This window comes from Sorex araneus, chromosome 6 (genome assembly GCF_027595985.1).
Source record: "Sorex araneus isolate mSorAra2 chromosome 6, mSorAra2.pri, whole genome shotgun sequence".
Classification (NCBI taxonomy): domain Eukaryota; kingdom Metazoa; phylum Chordata; class Mammalia; order Eulipotyphla; family Soricidae; genus Sorex; species Sorex araneus.
In genome coordinates this window covers 21,644,642-21,669,975 of record NC_073307.1, presented here as the reverse complement: position 1 = coordinate 21,669,975, position 25,334 = coordinate 21,644,642, and the positions used below count along the sequence as shown (strand labels likewise).

The following is a 25,334-nucleotide window of genomic DNA, read 5'->3' as shown; positions in this document are numbered from 1 at the left end:
TCAGCAGGTCACTTAGATCCTGGGCACCCCCGTTTTCTCATCTCTAACATGGGTGGGAGGTTGTCTTAGGGGTTCGAGTCACACCTGGAAGCACTCGCTGTGCACCCCTGCTTCCCTTTGCGCTCCGTCCCCTCCCCAGGGACGGAAATCCTCCCCCCTCACTCTCTCCCTAGGAGAGTGTCCATGGAGAGCAGGTCAGAGAAAGCGTCATGGAGGGAAGGGGCGTTTGAGGGGGAGTTGAGGACTGAGGAGGGGTTCACTGGGCAGAGCAGATCAAGGCCAGGCGGAGGCTGGAGTGGAGGGACTAGGGCCCCGCGCTGGCCCTGGGCAGGCCTGGCCTGCTGCTTCTGGCATCCCTGACCCGACCTCCTTCCGGCCCTCGTGGGCTCTGTGCCTCGTGGGCTGAGCAGGACTCCTCTCTGAGATGCCCTCTGCACACTGTTCCCGGGTGGATTTGGGGGTGCAGGGCAAAGAGTCAACAGGCCTGAGGGTGGGGGACCCCTGGCCTCCCTCACCTCTGGGAGGACCAGCAGCTCAGGGGGATTGAGTCTGGGGGTCACTTGAGGTACGGTGGATGACGACTTGTGATTTGGTCTGGCCTGGCTCGGAGGATAGCTGAGGCCCAGCTGGATTACAACTTGGGGGGGCGGGGAGGTGGCGCAGGGGGGGTTGAGGGGTGGAACCTCAGATTGCGCCCCTCCCCCCTTTCTTAAAGGGTTGGGAAGGGGGGGTGGGGGCGGCGGGTGCAGGCGGCGGTGGCGGGTGTGGGCTGCGCCCGGCACGGAGGTACGGTGGGTCCCTGGATGGGGGGCGGTGGTGGGGCGGGAGGCGGCCTCCCACTCGCTCCCTGGCCGCCGCTGCCCGCAGTCGCCCCGCCCTTCCCCGCCTGTCCCGCTCCTCCCTCCTTCCTCTGGCGCCCTCCTCCCCGCCCTCCTGCCTTCCTCCGGCTCCCGCGCTGGCTCCTCCACTGCCCGGCTGGGCTCCACACCTGAAGGGCCGGGGACGCGGCCGCAGCAGCGAGGGGCCGGGGCGGTGGGCGGGGGCCCCCGCATGGCCCCGCCGTGAGGGGCTGCACCCCGAGCGCGGACCAGGACCGGTGAGTGGGGCCGCGGGCCACCTGGTCCCCGGGCGCCGCGTGCTGGGGGAGCCGCCCCTCCGCCCCTCGGAAGCCGGGCTGGGGGCTGGGACGGGGTGCGGGGGGGGGGGGGCGGCGTGCTGGGTGGACGGGCGCCGCCCTCCGCCCTCCAGGCCTCCCGGGTCTGCTAACAAAGCTGCGTTGGGAGCCGCGCTGGAGCATCCGAGGGATCCCGTTGTCATGGAGATGGGGCCGAGCGAGGAAGCCCGGGCTGGCCTGGTGTGGGCCAGCGAGGAGGGGGCCGCTGGGAACCCCAGAGCAGCCTGTCCCGGGCTCTGCCCCGCCAGCCCTCCTTTTGTATCGTGTGTGTGTGTGTGTGTGTGTGTGTGTGTGTGTGTGTGTGCATGTACGTGTGTACGCTCCTAGGTGGGGTGCAGTGGCTGCTTGGCAGCCAGGCACCTGGGTTGTAGGTGCCCGCGGTGCCACCCGCCGCCTTCACTGCGGAGCGGCTTGGAGGATTTATTTCTGTTTCCAGTTTCCCAACTTTGACAGCGGGGCTCGGGCCTGCCTGGCTGGGCTCTGCCGGGGGCGTGGCAGGCAGCCCTGGAGGCTGGGGAAGGAGAAGGAGAAGGAGCCACATAATGGCCGAGGCCGCCGCAGGAAGGGAGGGGTCCTCCCCGCTGCTGGCTGGGGAGGGGCAGGGCGTCCAGATGTGGGGACCCGCCTGCCCAGGGCCCTTGGAGGGGGAACAGTTTTGACTCTGGCTATCCCTGGAGGGTCTGGGGGAATTTCCAGAGTTAGAGCTGGGCGCATTGTCTCTGCAGAGACCCAGGGGGTTTCTGTCCCAGCCCTCCCCTTTGTCTTGGGGCCGGTTTAGGGGGTGTGGGAGAGAACCAGGGGCAAAGGCAGCAGCCCCCGGGGAGAAGGCTGAAGGTGAAGGGGGTAAGGGGCAGCCGGGAAGCTGGGGTGCCGGGGGTGGTATTTGGACTTTGCTGGTCTTACACCTCCGCCTTCCAGACCCTGGACAGGAGAGCTACTTAGTGGGGGGTGGGGTGGAGGAATGGGGGTGGGTGAGGGGCCTCCGGCAGCTGCTTGAGGGACAGTGGTAAAGAGCGCCTCCATCCCCACCTCTGCCTTTGGGGAGCGCTGGATTCTGCACCCCGAGCGGGAAGAGGCAGGGGCTTTTTGGGGAGCATGTGCTGGGCTCATGTTTAGGGGTGACCTCGAAGGTTGCCACGTGGTGGTGGGTGACTGAGCCTGCCTGGAGGGTCTTCCCATTTGGTGCCTCCTGTGGGGGGCCCTAAGTTCCTCAGAGCCTCTCACCTGGGCCTGCAGGTCAGCGCCTCTGCCAGACCCAGTGGTACCCCCCCTACGGCTCTGGGGCGCACCTTCTCCAAGCCTGAGCACCCCAGCAATGCCTCTGGGCTCTCCTGAGGAGGCCATGGGCTCCTGGGACTTCTCCTCCCAAGGGACTGAGGGAAGGCTCAGGTGCCCCTGGGTCTGGCTACCTGGGGCTCTCATGAGAGGGAAACGGGGGGCGCAGCTGCCATAATTTGCACCTGAGAACTTCCTGCTGCTCAGCTGTGTGGCCCCCGGGCCCACCGTGTGTTCCTGGGGGCTGCAGTTAGGAGGGAGGTGGGCCTGGAGTTTTTCCCTCTGGGGTAAGGGGGGCACATTCGGAGAAAGGGCTCCGTGGAGGGGGGGGGGGGGCTTCCAGGAGGGCGGCGTGCCGTGCCGGGCGCCCGCGTGCTGGATTCCGGCGCTGCCTCTGGCGACAGGCAGGGCTCGAGACATCCTGTGCCAGATGGTCTTTTCCAGGAAAATCTGTTTGGAGCAGCATCTTCTGTCTGGCTCCTTATTTAGCCTGGCTCCTCCCAGGAGAGGATCCCGCGGGCTGTCACCCGCCAGGGGTGCTGGGGGGGCAATGCTGGACCCGGGCCAGACCTGGATTCCCCCCCACCCCCCGCCCCAGCAGTGGTGGGGCAGGGTTCGATCCCGCCCTGGCAGTATGGTTGGTCCCCCTGGCGCTGACCAGCCACACCACGGCTGGCTCTGGTGTCCCTCACAGCAGCTCCTCTGACTCTGCCCCTATGGACCCTGGGCCTGAGCACTCCTTTTTGGAGTGTCTCCCCCCGCCCCTCCCATCCCCTCGCCCACAGCCTTCACTGACCCTTGGGTTATCTCCGTGGCCTCTGTTTGCTGCAGGCCCCCGGCCCAGGATCCTGACCTACCCCTCTGGTCCAGGGGGCTGAGTTCAGTCTTGCCCCCACGCGCCCCCCAGGCTCCCCATCTTGGGCAGTGCAGCTCCCCCTCTGGGTGCCATGGTGACCCTGTGCTCCCCAGGGAAGTGGCCCTGGTCTAATGGAGGGACAGTTTCAAACACGGGGCAAGTGGAAGTGCCCACCGCAGCCCGAGGAGGCCTGGACCTTCGTCCCACCGTATGCTGTAGCCCGAACACAGAGATGGGGACGGGGAGGAGAGGGAGAAGAGCGAGAAGGCGTGGAGGCTCCTGGAGTTGCGGGGCGGGAGAGACAGAGAGGTGTTTGCTGGGGCGGGGGCTACGTGGATGAGAAGCGAGTATCTAGATACTCTAGTGCAGTGGAAAGGCGGGCAGGGCCCTTTGGGGACATCCCTCTTGTCTACTGGTTTTTTGTTTGTTTTGGTTCTTGGTCTGCACTTCCTTGAGTAAGTGCTCAGGGCTTACTCTTGGCTATGTGCTCACACCTGGAGGAGTTCCAGGGACCACCAGGGAAGCTGAGGATTGAATTGGGATTGGCCTGGTGCAAGGCAAGTGCCTTACCCACTGTACCATTTCTCCGGCCCACTCTTTTTTTTTTTCTTTGTGGGTCACACCTGGTGATGCACAGGGGTTATTCCCAGCTCTGTACTCAGGAATTACTCCTGGCAGTGCTCGGGGGACCATATGGGATGCTGGGAATCGAACCTGGGTTGGTCGCATGCAAGGCAAGCGCCCTACCCGCTGTGTTACCACTCCAGCCCCTCTGGCCCACTCTTGGTATTGAGGCCGACTGGGAGAGACACTCAGATGGAACCCCCAGACCCAGCCTTCTAGCCAGAGCAGGACCAGTTGGAAACCAGCTGGAAGGACTGGCACTCAGTCAGCCAGTTCAGCCCCGCTTAAGACTTCAACACGAGGCTGACAGCCTCAGGGGTCAAATGTGGGTCCAGAAGAAGGGTGGGTGCCTGAGGCCTGTTGGAGTTTCAGGGAGCCCTTATCCAGAATAGCCTGGGATTTTGAGGTCCACAGAACTGAGGGATCCCCTGTGGGGAAGTCAGCTGGGGGGAGAGCCCCAGTTATAAACAGGATCTGGGACTTGACAGCAGGCCTTGTGAATCTCATCAGCCATGAGGGCTCTCTAAACCTGCATGCAGATATATGCAAATGCTAAGCAAGAAGTAGGGCGCCAAGTGGCGGGGGCAGAGGGTGGGCTGGGGGAAGCGGGGATGGAGAGAGAAGCCAGCCAGGAGATATCAAGGAATGACCTTTGCAGAGCTGGACCAAGGGGCCCCTGCAAGTCCCAGCAGGCTTTGGGACATATGCAGATGAGATGCAAAAGAACACTGGGGACCTCTGCTGGCCCCCACTGCAGGATGCAGGCGACCCCAGGGACCAAATTGAGAAGAGGGCAGAGGGTGCTGGGCCCTTTAATAACCTCAACTGGCATCATCTGAAGGGAGCACGCGCCTCTTATGGAGGGCTCTGGCCCTTGCCCCTCACCTGGCTTGTGGCTCGGGCCTGGGGTGGGAAGATGGGAGTGAGTGCAGGGTGGAAGGGCTGGTGCACTTGCCTGCCCCCAGCGGGGATTTTCTCTCTGCTACCCCTCTTACTGGGCCTCTGGCAGGCTGCCAAGAACACTTGGTTCCTGGCCCCTGAATGCTCTGTGGGCAGCCACTCAGCGCCAGGAGGCGAGGCTGGGAGCACTTGTGGCTTCACAGGGGCGCACTGCAATTAGAGGCTCAGAGAGGCGAACTGCTTCCCTGAGGTCACACAGCCTTTGGTGGGAGGGTGGGAACCAGCAGCAGGACGTTTTTCCCCCCAACCCTGCACCGGCCCCGATGGAAGCCCTCTTCCCTCTGCGGCACGGAGCGCAGTTCCGAGGCTCCTGGTGGACATTCCCTCTGTGTTCCTCGGAACCTCCCAGAATTCTGGGCAGTTGGGGCCTTGAGGGAGGGTCCTGGGGCCTCTCGTCCAATAGGAAGGTCTTGTCCTTGGTTGATGAGATTGTGGGGAGCATGGTGAGACCCCACCCACGGGCCTTCCTGTGCACACCCCACTGCCCTGCTGTGTGGTTGGAGCTTCCGTGGAGTACCCAGCGCCTGGGCCAGCCTGAGCTCATCCTGATACCTGTGTGCAAGTGACTGCGTGCCATTCATCAATTGAACATTCCTGCCCGCATGCCCAGATGAGCAAGTCAGCGTAAGACTGGCGGTAGGGCAGGACTCCTGGGGTATTCAGAGTGGGTTTGGGGGGTCTGAGAATGAAGGGTTTCTGGGTTCCTTTGCTTAGTGGCCCTTGGAAGCTCATGCTGAGTGTCCGGTGTCAAGGTGGGGTTTCCTTGGGGTGCTATGGGTGGGGCTCATACCCATGGCCACCGCCAGGCCCCCTCAGAAAATACAATATTTTGCACATCTATGAGGGTCAATCTGGGGTAGGACCCACAGTTCCACTGGATGCTCAGGTAGGTCCAGACTGGAAAGGGCTGAGTAGTCTCTGCTGCCCGCCGGGAAACGTGGCCGGACACGGCGGCAGTTGGCCGAAGCTCCCCAGCGACGCACATTGGAGGGGAACCCGAGTGTCCTGGAGTCACCTTGGTGCCACACCAGCGCATGATGCCACTCACTCCCGGGGGCTCTGGAGCGATGGGCGCTTTGGTGGCCTCCAGTGCAACTGGGGGCGCTTTCTGTCTGCGCACTTAATTAAGGGCAAGCCTCAGGGGTTCTGAATGATTTCTCTTCCCTGAAAAGGGGACAGAAGGTCCAATAAGTTCGAAACCCACTGGTCTACACCGATATCCTGAAATGGTTTTCTACAATCCCAGCCCTCTCCACACCACCCTGCATGTCACACACCCTTGGCCACCGCAAGGCGCTAAGGATTTTTGTCCCGGGAGGGGCCCAAGGCGTGGGCTGGTGTCCCACCTCTGCCGCCTGCACCCCATTCCACCAAGGGGGCTTGTATTTCTCTCTCTCCTGCCACCTGGATCTGCTGATAGTATGAGACCCTGTAACCCTGGGAATGCCTGTGGTCAGCGTGAGCTTAGCACTGGGCACTGGGCTTCCCACTCCCTGTCCCTGTCTCTCCCCATCCACTGGTTTCTCCTGAAGTAGAGCAGTTTCAGCTCAGGCTGCCAGTGGTGTAGATCTTGCTGCTCCCAACCTTGTCCTTAGGGCTGTAGGTTCCTCGGTGCCGCCTCAGCACCCAAGGGACCGCTTGTCTGTACTTGTGTATGTATGTGTGTATGCATACATGTGTGTGCTTATGCTGTGAGTTCCCATGCATACATGTGTGTGTTTATGCTGTGAGTTCTCATGCAGACATGTGTGTGGGCCCTGTGCCCCGTGCATGTCCCTTCTTTCCTCTCGGGCCTGTGCATGTGGGTCCCGTGGGAATGCATTGTGGAAGGGTCCCCAGCACAGCCTGTCCCTCAGCCTGTCTCGGCCTCCATGGAGGATGCTAATCATCTCCAGGTCCTCCAAGCTCTGCTCTGGGAAGACAGAAGTGAATGTGGCAGAACCCCACACTCCGAGCATCCTCCCTAGAGAGGGAGATGAGCAGGAAAAACGAGCACTTGGGAATGAGGATTTCCTGTGCTGGGGGATGCTTAGCAAGTGGCTGGGTGGGAGGGTGGTAAGGGCTGAATAGTAGAAGTGTCTGCTAAAGGCTCCGGGAAGGAGCATTCTAGGCTCAGGCCACAGCTAGTGCAAAGTCCCTGAGGTGGGAATATGCTCAGGGAGCAAAATGAAAGTGGGAGAAGGCAAAGTGATACAATGATAAGCTTTCAGTATCTGTATTGCAGACCAGACTGTAATGCTCAAAGGGGAGGGAGGGAGGACGGACGAGGGAGGGAGGGAGGATGGAGGGTGAGAGAGAGAGAGAGAGAGAGAGAGAGAGAGAGAGAGAGAGAGAGAGAAGAAAAGCACCTGCCTGGTGGTATGTGTGTGTTGGGGGTGGTATGTGTGTGTTGGGGGAAGGGGAAACTGGGGACATTGCTGTGGGAAATGAATACTCGTGAAGGGATGGGTGTTGGGACATTATATGACATTATATGACTGAAATCCAATCATGAACAACTTTGTAACTATCTTTCACTCTGATTCAATTTAAAAAAAATGTTGAAAAGAAAACCAAAACAAAACAGGGAAGAAAATGTGTGTGCTGCTGTGGCTGAGGACCAGCCCTCTGGGCCTCACCTGGCCATGCCACGGGGCTGCCGGGAGTGTCATGGATGAAGGGTGGTCGGGCATTTGTGTGCACCGGGCTCCCTCCAGCTGCCAGGGGGAGAGCAGGGGGAGGGGCAGGGTGTTTCAGGAGTGTCTGAGACCCAGAAAACGCCTTGTTTGGCATCCAGCCCTGAGCCAGCCCTGAGCCAGTCCTGAGCCAGCCTGGGCTCAGCCGTCTTGGTCGGGGTTGAGAAAGAGGCTGTGAAGCTCAAGGGCATGCCAAGGGCGCGGAGCAGGAGCCCCGTGTGGAGAGGAGGCAGGGGGGTCTCAGCCTCTGCCAGCCTGTCACTTGCAGCTGTCTCCTGGGGTGGCTGCCAGTGACCCCGCTGTACCCACCATCCCGCCCCCCAGCAGTGTGGGGGGCCACCCCCCACTGCTTTGAGGATCAGAGCCCTTGACCCAGTGGGAGGGGCTGGCCCAGGCCAAGGAAACGGCAGATCCTCCGAGCTCTACAGGCTGCAACTCGTCTGTGTGACCTCAGGCAAAACTTGGCTTGTCTGCCTCAGTCTCCCCTTAGGTCAAGTGTGTCTCTGAGGAGAGGGTGGCAGCCTTCGGACTTGGTCTCTGGGGACTTTGTCTTCGGCCCCTACCCTCTGTGCACTCAGGAATGTCAGCTCCTTCCAGCCCTCCACGGGGAGAGCCCAGGTGACAGCCCCAACCGCAGCCCTGGGCTCAGCGTTTCATGCCGCCGGCCTGCCTCTCCCTCTCGCTGTCTCCCTCAGGCTCACCCAGGGGAGGGGGGCTCCTGGCTCAGCTGTTTCTGGGCTCTGCTGGCCCTCAGCCCAGGCAAGGACGCTGGGCCCCCGCCCAGCGGGCAGCTCAATGCCACCCCTTGTCTGCTCACCCCTAGAAGCCCAGGACACGGCCCTGTGCCCAGCGTTGGCAGATCCCCCCGTCCCCCCTCCCCGTTCCCCCCTCAGCAGGTAGGGCCGCAACCAGCCTGAGGTAGCTTCTGCTGCTGGTGTTGGGGGAGGCCGGAGATGGGGCTCCCAAGGGGTCCTTGATTTTTGTCCTTGACAAAAATCTGGTTTGGGGCTGGTGTAGACGAGGCATCAGCCGCAGCTGCTTCTGCCCCCAAATCTCAGGCTTCGTTGGGAGCTCAGGTGGAAACCCCCATCTCTGCAGGGCCCAGCTTTCCCGAGTGAGTGAGGAACTGGCGGATCGGGGCTGGGACCCTGAAACCCGCATCTGGCGCCCCAGGGGCCGAGCCAGCTCTCCCACGCTCTCCTCTAAGCAACCCCCCAGGAACCTTGCGGAGCTGACCTGCTCTCACTCCCTGGTGATGGACGGGAATAGCACGGGCACCCGGGCAGGGATTGAGGGCAGACCCCCGAAGAATCCCTCCGCGCTGAGCCCCGCCGTCGGGGCCCCGTTATTCTAGCCGTTGTTCGAGCTGGCTTTTTTAGATTCTTAGCTTCGTGGAAGTCTTTGGTAAAAAAAAAATTGTATGAAGTTTCCCCCTTCGGCGTCTCTCACTGTGTTCAGAACTCTAGAGGGTGAGTGGGTGGGCCCCGGTCTCTCCCGCTCACTTCTTTCCCACTCCACCTCTGGAAACTGGGAGTGAATCTGAGTGTTCTGAGGTGTGAGAGCCCCCCCTTGAGGGTCCCAGGAGCCCCAAAGAGGCAGACCCCCTTCCTCCCCGGGCGCGTCTCCGCCAGTGGGATGCACCTCCCTCCTCAGCCTAGCTCAGGGTTTCTCAAACCGGCCCAGGGGTGAGGGTGACCTTCCGCACCTCCCTTCCCTGGGGTCCTGGCGTGGGAGGGTGGGCGGCGCACAGGTGGTGCTGTGCGCATGCGCGAGGGTCTCCGGGCCCCTGCCTCTGTACCCGCTCGGGTGGCGAGGCTGCTCTTGCCTCCTCCAGCCCTCTCGCCTCCCAGCATCCCTTCTCCAGAGGAAAGTGGGGGGTTCCGTGGGTGAAGAGAGGAGGGCCGGCTCGGTGTCCCTAGGGAGTGGGTGAGGCCCAAATGGCCAAGCCTGTGGGAGGCCAGTAGCCCAGAGCGCTGAGTAGGGTGTGGGGGCCGGAACGCAGAGAGCCCTGGATGGGGGCTGGGAGGAGGTGAGGCTCAGCCCGCTGGGAACTGTGCGTGGGGGCTAGGGCTGGCTGCCCACAAGGGTCTCTTCGTTTGGTAGGTGCTGCACAGGGTGTGGGGGGTCGGTGTGGGGCGGCAGCGGGAGGTGGGGCTTGGACTGGCCGCTGAGCTGAGCGGGGTCAGGATTGGCCCAGTCTCCTGACGCCTCCTCAGGAGCCCCTCTGCAAGGCCTCGCTCTAGATGGGGCTAGCTGGGTGGCACCGCCCCTGCCCAGCACCCTGGACAGCGCCGCGGGCCCCCGCTTGCGGCGGGGGCAGCCCCTGCCCTGCTCCTTCCCTTCACCCAGTGTCAGAGCCCGGCGGGAACAAGGAGCAAGCCAGGGCTGGGAAGAACCTGTGGGTTTGTCTTAAAAAAAAAAAAAATATATATATATAATATACACACACACACACATATATATGTATGTCTGTATACACAACATATATATATATATATATATATATATATAGGGTTTGGGGGCCACTCCCAGTGATGCTCGGGTTACTCTGGGCTTTGCATTCAAGGTTCACTCCTGGCGGTGCTTAGGGGACCAGATGGGATGCCGGGGATGGAACCTAGGTTGCCGCATCTGTGCAAAGCAAACGCTCTCCTCGCTGGACTATTGCTCCAGTCCTGGGTTTTGTCTTTTTGTCTCCATCATTCAATATCAAGAGAAGGGGACATGGATGGGTTGGCCTCAGCTTACCCCCACTCAGAGGACTTTGGTAAACTCTGGCGAGTATAGCACAGACTCACAAATGTCATGGGGCAGGCAGGGCCTGGAGCCGTGCAGGGAGGAGCTCACAGCCTGGAGCCACACTGGGGGTGGGGGGGGTGATCCCAGCAAGCCCCTCGAAGCTGTCTGACCCTCTCCTTGATTCCTTCACTGCTGCTAGGTGCAGAGGGGGCCTGGCCGGCCGGTAACACTGTGGATGTGATGGATGAGAAGCAGCCCTCGTCTGCGCTGCCTGAGGAATGCAGTGCCTCCCGGGACCCCAGCCTGGAGCCCACGGAGGAGACCGGGGCCCAGAATGGAATGGCAGCAAGGGAGGACCTGGGCGGTGTCCACAGCAGCCCAGGCTGTGGGCCTCCAAAGGGCCCGGACATGGCCCTTCCTGTCCTCAGCCTTGGCCTCAATCTTACCAACGGCCTAGCCCTGGGGCCGGACTCAAAGGTTCCGGAAGATGCCATGGAGTCCCGGCCCTGGAGGGCTGCCGGGCTGGCGGAGGGGGCAGATGCCGCTGCCGGGAGCCTCTCTGCAGACCCGGAGGGCCCTCAGCTGGGGTAAGTGGGTGTCCCATGTAGCCACCTGGGTTGTGGGTCCTGGGCCTCACCCTGTAGCATCTCTGGCTGTTTTTGTCCCTCATGAGATGGGGACTTCATGTCCCTTTCCTTCCGGGAGTCTGAGCCCCCCTTCCCTTTGTCGCTGTGCCGTCACAGCTGTTTATGGAGCGGGCACACCCCACTCCCTCCATCTCAGACTGAGCAGTCGAGTTGCAGAAGTCCTCACTGAGAAAGTGGGCTGGGCCCCCCTCCCTAGCCTCAGTTCTGCAGCTGCCCTCAGGACCCTAAGTGTCTGTCACTGCCCACCCTGCTCCATGGCAGCCAGGGCGCCCTGGCGGCAGCCTCTCTGTCTGCACCCATGGAGGCAGGGGGGCCTGGTGAGCAGGGAGGAAGGAGATGGAAGGGGAGTGTTTCTGGGGCCCCAGAGGGGCTGAGAATGGGAGGAGTGCGTGGGTCCTGGCCTGGCCAGGCTTATGTCTGTGAGGGCACCTGGGTGTGCAGGAGGGTGCTGGCGTGTGCCTGTCCTGTGTGTTTGGGGGTGCAGGATGATGTGTGCCAGATCTCCGGGTGGGAATGCGGGTTCGGGAGGACGGGTGCCGTGTGCTCTGGCCGAGAGTGGGGTGCAGCGGCTTGGAGCACACTGCGTGTAGGGGAGGTTTCCTGGCTGGGGGCCGGGGGACGGATGTCTCTCTAGCCCACCAGAACCGCCTTTCAGGGGTGTTTAGGTGCTGAGAGGGTTGGCCGTGCTGCTGGGGAGATCATCTGAAGCTCTGACAGGAGGCGAGAGCCCCCCGCGGCCTGTGTCATGGTCGGGGCAGCTACACTCTGCTCGTTTCCCACCCCAGGGGTTGGTGTGGGCAAGTTCTGCCCCAGCCTCCTGCCCCTGGGGGCCTCCTCCCTCTGCCTTCTCTGCAGGAAACCTGGAGGAGACCTCCCAGACCTGTGGGGCTTGGGGGAGTCTCACTGGAGCTGTCACACACACACACACACACACACACAGAGATACACTCTTTCTCTCCCTCTCTCTCTCCTTCTTTCTCTCTCTCCCCTCTCTCTTCTCCTTTATCTCCCCTCTTTCCCCCACCCCTCTCTCCCCTCTTTCTTCCTCCTCTCTCCTCTCTCCCCTTCCTTCTCTCTCCTCTCTCTTTCCCTATCTCTCTCTTCTCTCTCACTCTTTCTCCCTCCCCCCTGCCTCCTCTCTTCTGTATGCTTCTCCAGGAGGCACTCAGACCAGAGCTTAGGTTCTTAGAGGCCCATGGAGGCCTGTTTGTGGGGAAGGGCCTTTCCAGTTTCCAGCATGGCTTGGTCTCAGGCAGATCAGTGGGAGGGAGGGGTGCCCACCTCTGTAAACAATGGGCCTAGATTTACCAGGCCCAGGGCTCAACCTTGTGACTGCTTTTATTTGTTTATTTTGTTTTGCTTCATTATGTTTTTAGGCCCCACCCAGGGGTGCTCAGGGCTTACTCCTGGCTCTACGCTCAGGCATCTCTCCTGGCCGGGTTCGGGAGACCATCTGGGATGCCGGAGATTGGTTCCAGGTCCCCACGTGCAGGACAGGTGCCCTACCCACTGTCCTCTCTCTGCTCTCAGGCTTTCTCTCTGCTACTCTCTGACTCTGTTCCCTCTTTCTAGCCATTCTCATTCCTCCCCTTTCCTCCCATCTCTCATTTTTGTCCTGCTTTCGGTCTTGCTCTTTTACCCTCTTCTGCTTCCGTGTTCATTGCTCAGGCATCCTGAATCCTCCCAGGCTCGCTCTGTCTCTGCAGGATGCTCTGTTCCATGAACCAAACCAACACAACCGCCCGCTTGCACATGGTCATGGTCCAGTGCGGGGTGAGAGAGCTGTTGGTTAAAGTAGCATCTCTGTGCTCTAGAGGAAAGAAGGTTGGGAGAGGTTCTGGGTGGAGTGGGAGTGGGTCCAGCTACCAGGAGAGTCGTCAGGGACGGGGACTCGGAAGCTTCAGCTGGGGCTCTCCCCCTCCCCTCCAGGAAGGGCTCTCACCTGGGGCAGCCCTGGGCCCTTAAAGGGTTCTGAGTGTGGTGGGCCTGGGCGCCACAGCCTCTGTGCCCACCTCGTGCCCCTTCGGCAGGATATACTGTGTGTGCTGCTCCATGGCCGGGGTGGGGGCAGTTGGGTGATGCTGGGGACACAGAGAGGGGAGAGCCAGCGCATCCTATACACTGTGGGCTGGGAGGGAATGGTGAGGCCTTGAGGGTGTGTGTGTGTGTGTGTGTGTGTGTGTGTGTGTGTGTGTGTGTGTGTGTGTGTGCAGGGACCATGTGACCTGCCCCCCTTAGTCAGCCTCTCTGAGGGCGTCCTAAAGGCACCTGAGATCTAGAATGGGGTCAACCACGTTAGGAACTTCCCAGGTTTGGGGGGATACGACGTGCTGTGGCTCTCCTCTTGGTAGGAAGGTTCCCCTGCTGCCCACCCCCCCTCGTGCCCAGAGGAAGGGGCCTCTTCATTCCTTCAGACAGATGATGCTCTTGGAAGTGGGCCTGGGGGAGCAGGCCCACCCCTGTCCTCACTGCCACACCCCAATACCAGCCCAGGCCCCGGGGTGTGTTGGCTGACAAGCAGATAGGAGTGGCCCAGCAGATAGGAGTGGCCCAGCCTGGAGCGTCACCTCCAGGGCACGTCACCTCCAGGGCACTCCCCGCAGGCTATGGTGACCGGGATTCCCCTCCCGCAGGCCGGGTGGCTCTGGGGAGCCTGACGTGCGGGACGGCTTCAGCGCCACGTTTGAGAAGATCGTGGAGTCGGAGCTGCTGCGGGGCACCCAGTACAGCAGCCTGGACTCGCTGGACGTCCTGAGCCTCACGGACGAGAGCGACAGCTGCGTCAGCTTCGAGGCGCCCCTCACGCCCCTCATCCAGCAGCGGGCACGCGACAGCCCTGAGCCCGCCCTTGGCCTGGGCATGGGTGACCTGGGGCCCGAGGGGGATGTGGGCCTGGCTGGCGGTGGGGCCGGCGGCGAGCTGGGCAGCCCCCTGCGGCGCTCCATCTCATGCAGCCGCTCCGAGAACGTTCTGAGCCGTCTGTCCCTCACCTCTGTGCCCAATGGCTTCCACCACGATGACGAGGACGACGATGGACTCCGGGACCCTGGCAGGGAGGAGGATGAGGAGGACGAGGAAGGAGACAAGTTGCTGAACTCAGTCAGGTGAGCTGGCCCAGGCTGGGAACCAGGGTGGGGGGCGGGGAATCTGAGGCCCAGGGGCACATCATCGAGGCCATTCTCCATGCCGACACCCCCGTCTGTCACTCCTCCGAGATCTGCCCGTCCTGGGTGGGGTGGGGGGCGCTGCCTGTCCTGGCCCTGCTACTTCTCACTTGAGGGGTTCTTCGGAGAATCTGGCTTGGGTCCCTCCTGCTGCTGGGTGCTGCTGGGGTGCTGCCCGGTTCGGGCCTCTGCGGGGCTTCCCAGGGCTCCCTGACCCAAGCGCTGCCCCCTCTGTCCGCAGTGAGCCAGGCCTGTCAGACTCGGACTCGGAGCTGAGTGGCTCGGAGGGGCCGGAGCCCACCAGCGCAGACCCTCTGGCCAACGGGTGCCCCGGGGTGAGTGAGGCGGCCCGGCGGCTGGCGCGGCGTCTCTACCACCTCGAGGGCTTCCAGCGCTGCGACGTGGCCCGGCAGCTGGGCAAGAAGTGAGTGTTGGGGTGGGGGGCGGTGCCGGGGACGCCCCTCCTCCTGCCCTGTCCTCATTCCTGGCCTTGGCCTAAATCTGTTTCCTTTCTGGGCTGCCTGGGTGCAGGCTATGTCGGCGGGGAGCCCCCTTGGGGCTGGGGGAGGAGGCTGGGACTAGTTTGGGGCCCCAAGGTCGGTGAGGACAGTATCCAGGCAGAGCGGGGATGCGGCCCCCCCACACTGGGGAAGGACTCCTGTCTCCTGGGGTGGCTGGTGGGAGCAGAGTACCAAGGCCTGGCTGGGGTCAGGGGCTTGATGGAGGTGTGGCAGGAGCTGGGGGCTGGGTGGGGGCTGTGAGGCTGCGACACCCCTGCCTTTGCCTGTGGCACTGTGGGAATTGGGGAGGGCACCCAGAAAGCTCAGTGGGGTGGGACTGCACCTAGGCTGGGGAAGTGCTCTGCACCCCACCCTCTTCTGTCCCCCAGAAATCACTTGGATGCCCTCATTTTTCCTGCTGGGCTGTAACCTCCAACCTGGTGACATCCAGGAGCCTGACCTAGTCCATCACTAGGAGAGTTTCTCCTCTCCCTCCCAGGACTGAGCTGTCTCTCCCCTTAGAAACCAATAACCCTTCCCCCCACCTCTCCCATGCCCCATACCCCCTCCCCCTCTGCCTGGCTCCCTTCTTGGTTCTCTTGGGGCAGGCACCCTGGTTTACAGTTGGGTTCTTACATAAATCATCCTGCACCTGCCCCTACCAGTGCCCACTTCCCTTCACTGTTGGTCCCGGTGCCCCTTCCCCCATTACTGTCCCCTCTCCTGCCATTCCAACTCCCCACCCCATGGTAGGCTTCTTACTGAAGACCAGTTATGGGTTTCAGTTGCCTTTGGGCATTTGTTATTCTGCTATGTTCTTGATATCCCACTCATGAGAGAGATCCTTCTGTCTGTCCCTTGCCAGCACGATACTCTCCAGATCCAGCCACATAGCTGAAAATTCCCTGATTTTATCTCTTCTTATAGCTGAGTGGTATTCCATGGTGTATGTATGCCATGGTTTCTCTGTCTACTCGTCTATTCTTGGACTTGAGGCTTGTTTCTGAAGTTTGGCTCTTGTGACTAGTGCTGTAGTGAACATAGGGGTGCAATGACTTTTCTGAATAGAGATTTTGGGCCCTTAGATAGATGCCAAGAAGTAGAATTCTTGGTCATATGGGAGCTCAGCTCCTAGTTTTTTTGGTTTTTCTTTTTGCCACACCTGCTAATGCTCAGAGGTTACTCCTGGCTCTGAACTCAGTAGTTACTCCTGGCAGTGCTGGGGGGACCATATGGTATGCTAGGGATTAAACCCAGGTCGACTGCATGCAAAGCAGGCACCCTACCCACTGTACACTGTCTCCAGACCCTCAATTTTTTTTTTCCTGAGAAGAGTTGATATTATTTTCATGAAAGATTGGGCTAGTTGACATGTCCACCTGCCCTGAATGCGGGTCTCCCCCACAGGCACGCCAACACTGGTTGTTTCTGTTCTTTGTGGTGTGTGCCAGTCTCTCTGGTGTGAGGTGATATTGTTTTGCATTTCCTTGATGATAAGTGACATAGAGCATTTTAAAATATACCTGTTTGTCTTCATTGAGGAAGTTTCTTTTCATGCTTCCCCTTCCGTCCTACCCCTCCTTTTCTTTTTGTTTTGGGTTATACCCAGTGGTGCTCAGGGCTTATTCTTGACTCTGCACTCAGGGATCATTTCCGGCAGGGCCTAGGGACCATATGAGGTGCTGGGATTGAACCGGGGTCTGCTGCATGCAAGGCAAATGCCCTACCCCCTATGCGCTGTACTCAGGCTCTGGCCCCTTGAGGCACAATTGTGAATGGGGATGTTGTTTAAAAAAATCTCTCCCTCTTCTGGGGCTGGAGCAATAGCACAGCGGGTAGGGTGTTTGCCTTGCACGTGGTCGACCCGGGTTTGATTCCCAGCATCCCATATGGTCCCCTGAGCTCTGCCAGGAGTAACCCCTGTGCATCACTAGGTGTGACCCAAAAAGCAAAAAAAAAAAAAAAAAAAAAATCTCCCTCTTCTATTTCATTATTTGCATATGGAAAAGCCATGGCTTTCTTCACGTTGATTTTGTAGCTTGCCACTTCGCTGTACAAGTCTATTATTTCTAGGAGCTTTTTTGTTGAGTCTTTAGGCTTTTCTATGTAGAGTATCACATCATCTGCGTATAGTGGGAGTTTGACTTCCTCTTTTCCAATCTGGATATCCTTAATATCTCTCTCTTGCCTAATTCTATGGGAGGAACTTAAATTACTACATTGAGTACTAGTGGTGGGAGTGGATAACCTTATCTTGTGACTGATCTTAGAGGGAAGGCTTTAAGTTTTTCACCGTTGAGTATAATGTTTATTGTGGGCTTCTGGTTAATGGCTTTAACTATGTTGAGGACAGTTAGTTCCTTTGAACCCAGTTTTTGTTTTGTTTTTGGGCCACACCTGCTCAGGGTGTTTATATGTACACCACATCTTCATAATCTACTCATCTGGTCTTTGGACATCGTGGTTCATTTGAAATCTTAAAAACTATTGTACTGAATGCAGCAAGGAATAATGGTGTACAGTGTTCTTTTGAATGAATGTTTTTATGTCCTGAGGGTAGCACTGTCCACTGTCCTGTCCTCCCGTTGTTCATCAATTTGCTCGAGCGGGCACCAGTAACATCTCCATTGTGAGACTTGTTACTGTTTTTGGCATATCGAATACAACATGGGTAGCTTGCCAGGCTCTGCCGTGCAGGTGAGATATTCTAGGTAGCTTGCTGGGCTCTCCAAGAGGGGCAGAGGAATTGAACCTGGGTCAGCTGCTTGCAAGACAAATGCCCTACCTGTTGTGCTATTGCTTATGTCCTGAGGGTAGATGCCAAAAAGTGGAATTGCTGCTCAGTTCTAAGTTTACTGAGGACTTTCCATACTGTTTTCCACAGGGGTTGAAACAGACAACACTCCCACCAGCAGTGGATGAGAGTTCCTTTTTCACCGCATTCCTGTCACACAGATTGTTCCTGTTAATTTTTTTTTCTCTTTGGGTCACACCCAGCAATGCACAGGGGTTACTCCTGGTTCTACACTCAGGAATTACTCCTGGTGGTGCTCAGGGGATCATATGGGATGCTGGGAATCGAACCCGGGTCAGCCACGTGCAAGGCAAATGCCCTACCTGCTTTACTATCGCTCTGGCCCCCCTACTAATATTTTTATATATGCTATTCTCACTGTTTCTTGATTTGGATCTTCCTATTTTTTTAAATTTTAATAATGTAAGAGTACTGCTATTTATTCAGCCATTAATTAAGCTGATTCAATTGGGCATGAAATCCACAGACTTTTTAAAATTCTATTCTGAATGTTTATTTTGTTATTTTATTATTATTTTCCCCCTTTGTTTTGATTCACAGTAAGATACAGTTACAAAGCTTTCATGTTTTTTTTTTTAAATTTAAATTTTATTGAGGGGCTGGAGTGATAGCACAGCGGGTAGGGCGTTTGCCTTGCACACGGCCGACCCGGGTTCGAATCCCAGCATCCCATATGGTCCCCTGAGCACCGCCAGGGGTGATTCCTGAGTGCATGAGCCAGGAGTGACCCCTGTGCATCGCCGGGTGTGACCCAAAATGCAAAAAAAAAAAAAAATAAATTTTATTGAATCACCTTGTGGAGGGTTACATAGTTCTCAGGATTATGTCAGTTATACAATACTCAAACACCCTTCCCTTCACCAGTGCCCATATTCCATCACCAACCACCCCATTATACCTCCCGCCCCCTCCCGCCCCCCCCAGTCCCCGCCCTTGTAAGTGATAAGTTTCACTTCGTTTACGCTTTATCTTGGTTACATTCCATGTTTCAACACATAACTCACTATTGTTGCTAGGGTTTCCCCCCAAAAAAGAAAAGACAGTCCTACTGTCAAGGAAGCATTTGATAGCTCTCCATTGCTGAGAATGTAGAGATATTAAGTCCCGCTGTTTGTTACATAGCTTTTCTATTTTTTCCCCCCTCGTCCCGTGCCACCGAGTTCACGCCTGTTTAGTAATCACCACGCTGCCTGACGAAAGGAAAAAAACCAAAAAAGACGGTTATTTCCCGTCATCAGCCGGCGTGGGGCTCTGGCTTGGTTGATAGTCTGGTAGAATGTCTGCAAGCAGTTTCTGGAACCAAAAGTAATACACTGGTATCGGCCCTGGCTCGAGATTCCACCAGCGCCCCGCTGTTCCAAGTACATAATAATTTGTTCCCTTGTATCCCATTCCCACGCCTCCAGGTCCGTGTCCAAAGCTTTCATGTTTGAGCTTTGGTCATACAATCATCAAATACCCATCCCTTCACCAGTGCACACTTTCCATCACCAAAATCCCCAGTATTCCCCTCCAACACCCCCCCTTCCAACCCTTCCCCTGCCTGTGTAGCACACAATTCCCCTATACTCTCTCTTCTTTGGTTACATTTGATATTTGAAACCTGTCTCATCACCACTCAAACCTGCCGAAAAGGCAATGCTAGACGATTTGTTTTGTGTTGCTTGTTATGGATAGAATATTATATCCAGGAAATTCTATGTCATTTTCTTCCAGGAGCTTTAGTTTATATATAGTCTTTGGGTCTTGGCCATTAATGAAATTACATGGTGCCAGGGGCAGTTTGTGGGTGTGAATGCCAAGCTTCCAGGAAACTGGGGCCCTGTGGGGAGGAGGCCCAGTCCCTATCCAAGCGGGCTTGGAGATCTCAGTCATGGGTTCCCGAATATCTGGGTTTTCCTGCCGGTCTGCTCTTTGGTGAGGTTCATCCTATTTTGGGTGAGGCTCATGCCCTCTTGCGTGAGGTTTGTCTGAGCATGTGGAAAGTGGCCTTGGGCATGGCGGTGGTTGGGTTCTGGAGGTTTTCAGCTGCCAGGGTTCTGTTTGGGGCAGGGAGGGAAACTCAACCCGCCCCTTTTCGAGGTGCCCTGGTGTGGATCTTCCTATTGATAAGTGATGCTGAGCTTTTTCCTAAGTGCCTATTGGCCCTCTTCCTGTCTTCCTCTGAGAAGTGTCTCTTCATTTCCACTTCTCAGTTTTTTTTTTTTTTTTTTGCTTTTTTGGGTCACACCCAGCAATGCACAGGGGTTACTCCTGGTTCTACACTCAGGAATTACCCCTGGCGGTGCTCAGGGGACCATATGGGATGCTGGGATTCGAACCTGGGTCAGCCTGGGTCGGCCGCGTGCAAGGCAAGCGCCCTACCCGCTGTGCTATTGCTCCAGCCCCACCACTTCTCAGTTTTTGATGGGGCTTTTAAAATTCAAACTCTAGGGGTTGGAGTGATAGCACAGCGGGTAGGGCGTTTGCCTTGCACGCAGCCGACCCTGGTTCGAATCCCAGCATCCTATATGGTCCCCTGAGCACCACCAGGGGTAATTCCTGAGTGCATGAGCCAGGAATGACCCCTGTGCATTGCCAGGTGTGACCCAAAAAGCAAAAAAAAAAAAATAATAATTCAAACTCTGTCTTATTGAAAGTTTTTTTCATAAACTGGTACTGGATTTTACCAACTGCTTTTTATGCATTATTTATACGATCATATAGTTTTTATTTTTCCTTGCATTGATATGGTGTATTACATTCATTGCCTTGCATATATTAAACCATTCTTGTATCCCTGGGATGAATCTTACTTCATTATAGTATATGATCTTTTTGACGTATTGTTGGATTTAGTAGGCTAAAACTTCATTGAGGATCTTTCTATGTTCACTGGGGATATAGGTCTATGGTTTTCTGTTTTTGCGAAATCTCTATCTGGTTTTGGTGTCAGGGTAATGTTGGATTGGGAGGATTCCTGTTTCTTCAACTTTCCCAAAAGGCCTAAAATGGAAAGGGTCTTCTTTAAAGGTTTTGAAGAACTCAGTAGTGGCCTGGGCTTTTTTTTTTTTTTCTGGGGGAGGCTTTTGATTACCATATTAGTATTTTAGAGAGGGAGCCACACTCGTCAGTGCTCAGGTGCTCAAGCTTATTCCTAGTTCTATGCTCCGGGATCACTCCTGGAAGGGCTCAGGGGCCTTTATGTAGTGCTGGGGCTCGAACCCAGGTTACTATGTACAAGACAAGTGCCCTATCCACTGTACTACCATTCTTCCTGCCCCCCCTGCCCTTTTTTACCCCTATTATACTCAGTGGTGCTCAGGGATAGCTCCTGGTGGGGCTTGGGGGACAATCTAGGGCCATGGTCTCTCCACTGGTTGTAATTAGAGTTCTATGATTTCTTGCTCCCACAGTATCTTCTCTGTGTGTTTTATCAGCACAGCTAGGGGCAGCCAAGCCACTCCAGAGTTGGGGGGGGGGGGTGTTCAGTGTAGGAGTCCCGAGTGTGTTCCTGATGAGGTAGGAAGGGCGGAAGTGGGAGGTGATTTCCTGCCAAGGCTTGTTGTCATGGGTTGAGGAGAGGCTGGTCAGGTGGAGCTGGGGGGAAGGGCCACACTCCTGCTGGCCTGTGGGGGTGGGGGGGCAGTTTCCCACAGATGGTTTCCAAATGATGTCAGTGGACCTCATAGGTGGCTCACGTGAGTCAGGAGGAGAGAAAGACAGTTACCTTCTGTGACCCCTGCCTCTGCCACCCAGGACCCACTGGGAAGACTAGGACTGGTAAAGTCTGCAATGAGCCCCGGCTCGGCCTGAGCCCCGCCAGCCCCACAAGGTGGCTGTCAGGCCACTCCTGAAGTCTGATTGGTGTCGGCACGGGAGTCGATCCCCGCCACCTGCTTTCTTGGGGAGCCACGGACTCAGGCTGGAGCGAGAATTTGCTCTTGGAAGGAAAGGAGGAACTAGTCCCAGGCCTTATCCAGGGTTACTGGGTTCTTGTCTTGCTCACGGAAAAGAATTTCAGGAATAGAAAGCAGTGAAGTAAAACAGATTTTATTTGGAGGGTTTTTGAAGGAAAGAAGGAAGAGAAGGTGGGAGAGAGTAGAGAGTAAGAGAGACAGAGTAATGCACTCAAGAGAACGTGGACTTCTCCAAGGGCGGAGAGAGTCCCTACACGCATCCCAGCATTAGATAGGGAAGCATAAAAGTACACATCTCAAGAGGGGAAATGCGGGTGACACATGTGCTCAGGCCACACAGGCACAAGCAGCACTGGGGCTCATATGTGCGCCCTTCCTTTGTTCAAGGTGGCTTTTATAAGCTCTTCGATGTCTTGATCCGGAAGTTTTGGAGTTTTCTCGGGCTGAATCACTAAAGTTAATCGGATTAAAGGAGAGGTGCGAGGATTTTCGAGGATAGGAACTCCAATCTCCTCAGGGTCTACTGAAAGTCTTATCAGGTCCTTGTTCCACCTCCCGCCCCCCCAACCCCCGCATCCACAGGGTGGATCAGTCTTAAAATTTTTGTTGATCTAAGTTTCATTGCTGAGGGCCTTTCCCTATCTATCTGCCTACATCACAACAATTTTCTCCTCTTGTTGAATCTTCTCCTCCTCTGCTTTTATTTATTTATTTATTTATTTATTTATTTATTTATTTATTTATTTATGTTTCTTTAGGCCACATCCAGTGTTTCTGGGAGCTTACTCCTGGCTCTGCAGTCAGGGGTCACTTCTGGTAGGGCCCAGGGGACCATATGGAGTGCCAGGGGTTAAACCCAGGTCAGCCACATGCAAGGCAGCTCCCTGCCGGCTGTGCTGAGGCTGGGGCCTCAACCTCATCTCTTGCCTGGCGAGCCTGCTCCTGGCCACCAGGCCACAGCCCTTCTTGCACATGTGCAGTCTCCTCAGCAGGGGGCGCTCTGCCCCAGCCCTCCCTACCTCCCCTCCCCCCGGCTGCCTCTTCCTTCCTGTGAATGTTGGCTGGGACCTCTCTAGGACCCCTTGTCACCTCCTCTAGGACCCCTTGCTCACCTCCTTTCTCACCTCTCCAGCCCCACCGGCAAGGAAGTCAGTGCCCAATTGGCAGCAGGAGGAGGGAGTGGGTGAGAGGCAGGGGGCAGGTCTGGGTGAAGTGCCCACTGTCCACATGCCCTCCACCGTTGGCCATGACTGTGCTGATGGACTCCCCTTCTCTCCTGGCAGCAACGAGTTCAGCAGGCTGGTGGCTGGGGAGTACCTCAGCTTCTTCGACTTCTCGGGCTTGACCCTGGACCGAGCACTCAGGTCAGTGGGCAGGATGGGTCAGGGCTCACGTCGGCGCGAGTGAGGGCACCGGCTACGCGGGCCCTGACGAGGAGTCTTAGGGGCTCCGTCTCCCCCTGCATCATCCTCTAGAACCTTCCTGAAGGCCTTCCCGCTGATGGGGGAGACGCAGGAGCGCGAGCGGGTCCTCACGCACTTCTCTCGGCGGTACTGCCAGTGCAACCCCGACGACAGCACCTCGGAAGGTGAGCCCAGCCCCTGTACTCCCGAGCCGGGCCCCCAGCACCTGTCCCTCCCGCCCAGCCTGGACCCCCCAGCCCCTGTCCCTCCTGGTGGGCCCCCCAACTCCGTGCCTCCTGCCTGGGCCCTCAGCCCCTGCCCCACCCAGTTGGATCCCCTCTCCCCTGGCCCCTGTCCTGCTCTGGTACCCTCTATCCCCCACCCCTGCTCCAGACCCCGCCCCTTCCCCTTCCTGCTCAGTAAACGCCAGTGATGAACCATGGCCCCTGGGAAGGGATCTGCCTGCTGGGCCTCAGCTCTTTTCTGCCCACCCCAAAGCCTTTCTGGACGGTCCAGCAGGCCTCGTCCTCCTGGTCCCCTGTGGTAGTGGCTGCGGTGGGTGTGGTGGGACGTCTTGGTCTGGGGTCTGGGTTGAGCTTCCTCGTGGCTGGACCTGGATTCCAGGAATTGGGGAATTGGGCCTTTATTGGAGGGACACAGGCCAGGCCAGGGCCACGGGCCAGGGCTACCTGTCCCTCAGGTTCCAGGTGTTTCTGGCCCCAGGAGGGAGGCGTCTGTGCCAGAGCAGGCCCTGGGTGGTCCGGGAGCCCCCGAGTCTCACAGATTCTGGGTTCTGAGGTACATCTGGCCTCTTCCTATCTGGGGCCTCCAGGATGCTCTGCCAGGGATAGGTGGTGACAGGGCGGGCTCACCCCAGGTGCCCCCTCTCTGATTTAGATGGCATCCACACGCTCACCTGTGCCCTGATGCTGCTCAACACGGACCTGCATGGACATGTGAGTTGGGGATGTGGCGGGGGGGGGGGGGTCCTGTCTCTTCTCGTTGACCGGCCCCGCTCAGTCAAAGGGCTTTTCCAGGTCCCTCCTGAGACCTTTTAGCACTTTGCCTTTTAGACTAGTTATGCCTCAGTTTTACCCCCTGGGATCTGCTGTGTCCCTGACCCTAGGCAGGGCAGTGACAGCAGCTGGGAGCCCCGGTATGGCGGGGGTGGTGGTGGTGGAGGAGGGGCGTGCCCCTCTCGTGCTCATGTCGGCCACCCATTCCTCCCACCCTCATCCCTCCAGCCCAAATGCTGCCCCTTTGAAGAGCCCCTGGGCCACTGAGGTGGTTCCCTCGAGAGACATTCTTGTCCCCCTGTGCCCCAGCTGCAGGCACACTGAGGGGGCAGGTGCCGGGGCCCTGGGGTGTCTCAGTAACTCCTTCTTCTCTCCTCTGTCTGCTCCGGGGACCCCTCTCCCTCAGGTGGTAAGTGGGGCTGGTGGGGTGCATGCCCGTCTCCATGCGGCCCTTCTGTGTCGCCCATCACACCGTCTGCTCTCCGTCATCACCTCATCATTGCTCACCCAGGTGCTCACAGCCTCTGTGTGTGGTTGGGGACAGCTGGCACCATCCTCAGCCTGGCGCACAGAGGGGGGCCAGGAGTATCGAGGCGACCTACCTGCAGAACCCTGGGGGCACCCCTGTCCTCTCTGGGGTCCACCAACTCCCCAAGGTCCCAGATAAAACCGGGAGCCAGCGCCGGGGTCTGCCCCAGTAGGGAGTTCACTGGGACCCTGTTCCGATGCGAGAACAACAAAAGTATTCGTATTGATATGAGGATGGAAATGATGGGGGGCCGGAAGGCCATCCTGCAAGTGCCCAGGGGACCCTGGGAGGTGCCCTCACTGGCTGTGGCAGCTGTGTGGGGCAGGGCCAGGGCCGCGTGCTGGGAGAGCGTGGTGAGTGTGCGTATCCCCATGCACCGGCCTGGAGGGAGGCGTGAAATGCACCCCTGGCTCCCATCCCCACCACTTCCAGCCCTGCTCTTGGGCCCAGGCCTGCTGTGCCAGCCGCATGCCCCATCCTTCCCCCAGTCCAGGCTGCCAGTGAGGACAGCAGGCACTGCTCGGTGAACTCTGGGCTGAGGAATGCCCAGCTGCTCGACCCGCGCGGCCAAAGCTAACGAGCAACATCAGGAGTCTGCTGGGCAGGCGTGGCGGGCGGGACCCCCCATTTCTCCCCAGAGGTGCTGTTGTAGCTCAGCGCCTAGAACAGGGTCCCAGGTTCTCTGTCTTTCTCTCAGCTGTGCAGCTGCGGTGACTTGCTCTGGGCCCCGAACCTCAGTTACCCCTTCTGCAAGGCTGGGCATTGAAGCGAGGCGCAGCCCTGCTAGAGCACTTGGCCCGAGCTCGGGGGGTGCTGCAGCCCTGTGGACTCTGCCAAGGTCTCCGCGGTTCCCCGTCCCCCGCCCCCGGCTCTGCTCCTCACCGAGGCCTGCTGCAGTGGGGCCTCTCAGGAACACGCATCCTGCTAAGGTCCCCGGAAGCAGCATCCATCAGAAGGGGCCAGGCAGAGGGGTGGGGGCAAGGGTCCGGCGGGAGGAAGCACAGGAGCCCCACGTCTCCCCTGGTCTCTGGATGGCGTGGAGGCGAGCTCCTGCCTCA

At 58.2% G+C, this 25,334-nt stretch overlaps 1 protein-coding gene across 3 annotated transcripts in view; it reads left to right on the top strand.

Annotated features, from left to right (window-relative positions):
• Positions 1 to 743: 743 nt before the first annotated feature.
• PSD2 (pleckstrin and Sec7 domain containing 2) overlaps positions 744 to 25,334 on the top strand; it is a 53,579-nt gene continuing 28,988 nt past the window's right edge. The window contains exons 1-7 of one of the 3 annotated variants that reach the window (XM_055141997.1): positions 744 to 786; positions 10,503 to 10,890; positions 13,584 to 14,054; positions 14,356 to 14,538; positions 22,612 to 22,692; positions 22,804 to 22,916; positions 23,629 to 23,691. In XM_055141997.1, coding sequence (XP_054997972.1) covers positions 10,544 to 10,890; positions 13,584 to 14,054; positions 14,356 to 14,538; positions 22,612 to 22,692; positions 22,804 to 22,916; positions 23,629 to 23,691 — 1,258 coding nt within the window. In that variant the 5' untranslated portion in view covers positions 744 to 786; positions 10,503 to 10,543. Of the gene's footprint in view, positions 787 to 844; positions 1,097 to 10,502; positions 10,891 to 13,583; positions 14,055 to 14,355; positions 14,539 to 22,611; positions 22,693 to 22,803; positions 22,917 to 23,628; positions 23,692 to 25,334 lie in introns of those variants that run through there. The other 2 variants (XM_055141996.1, XM_055141999.1) reach the window with 2 other exon arrangements.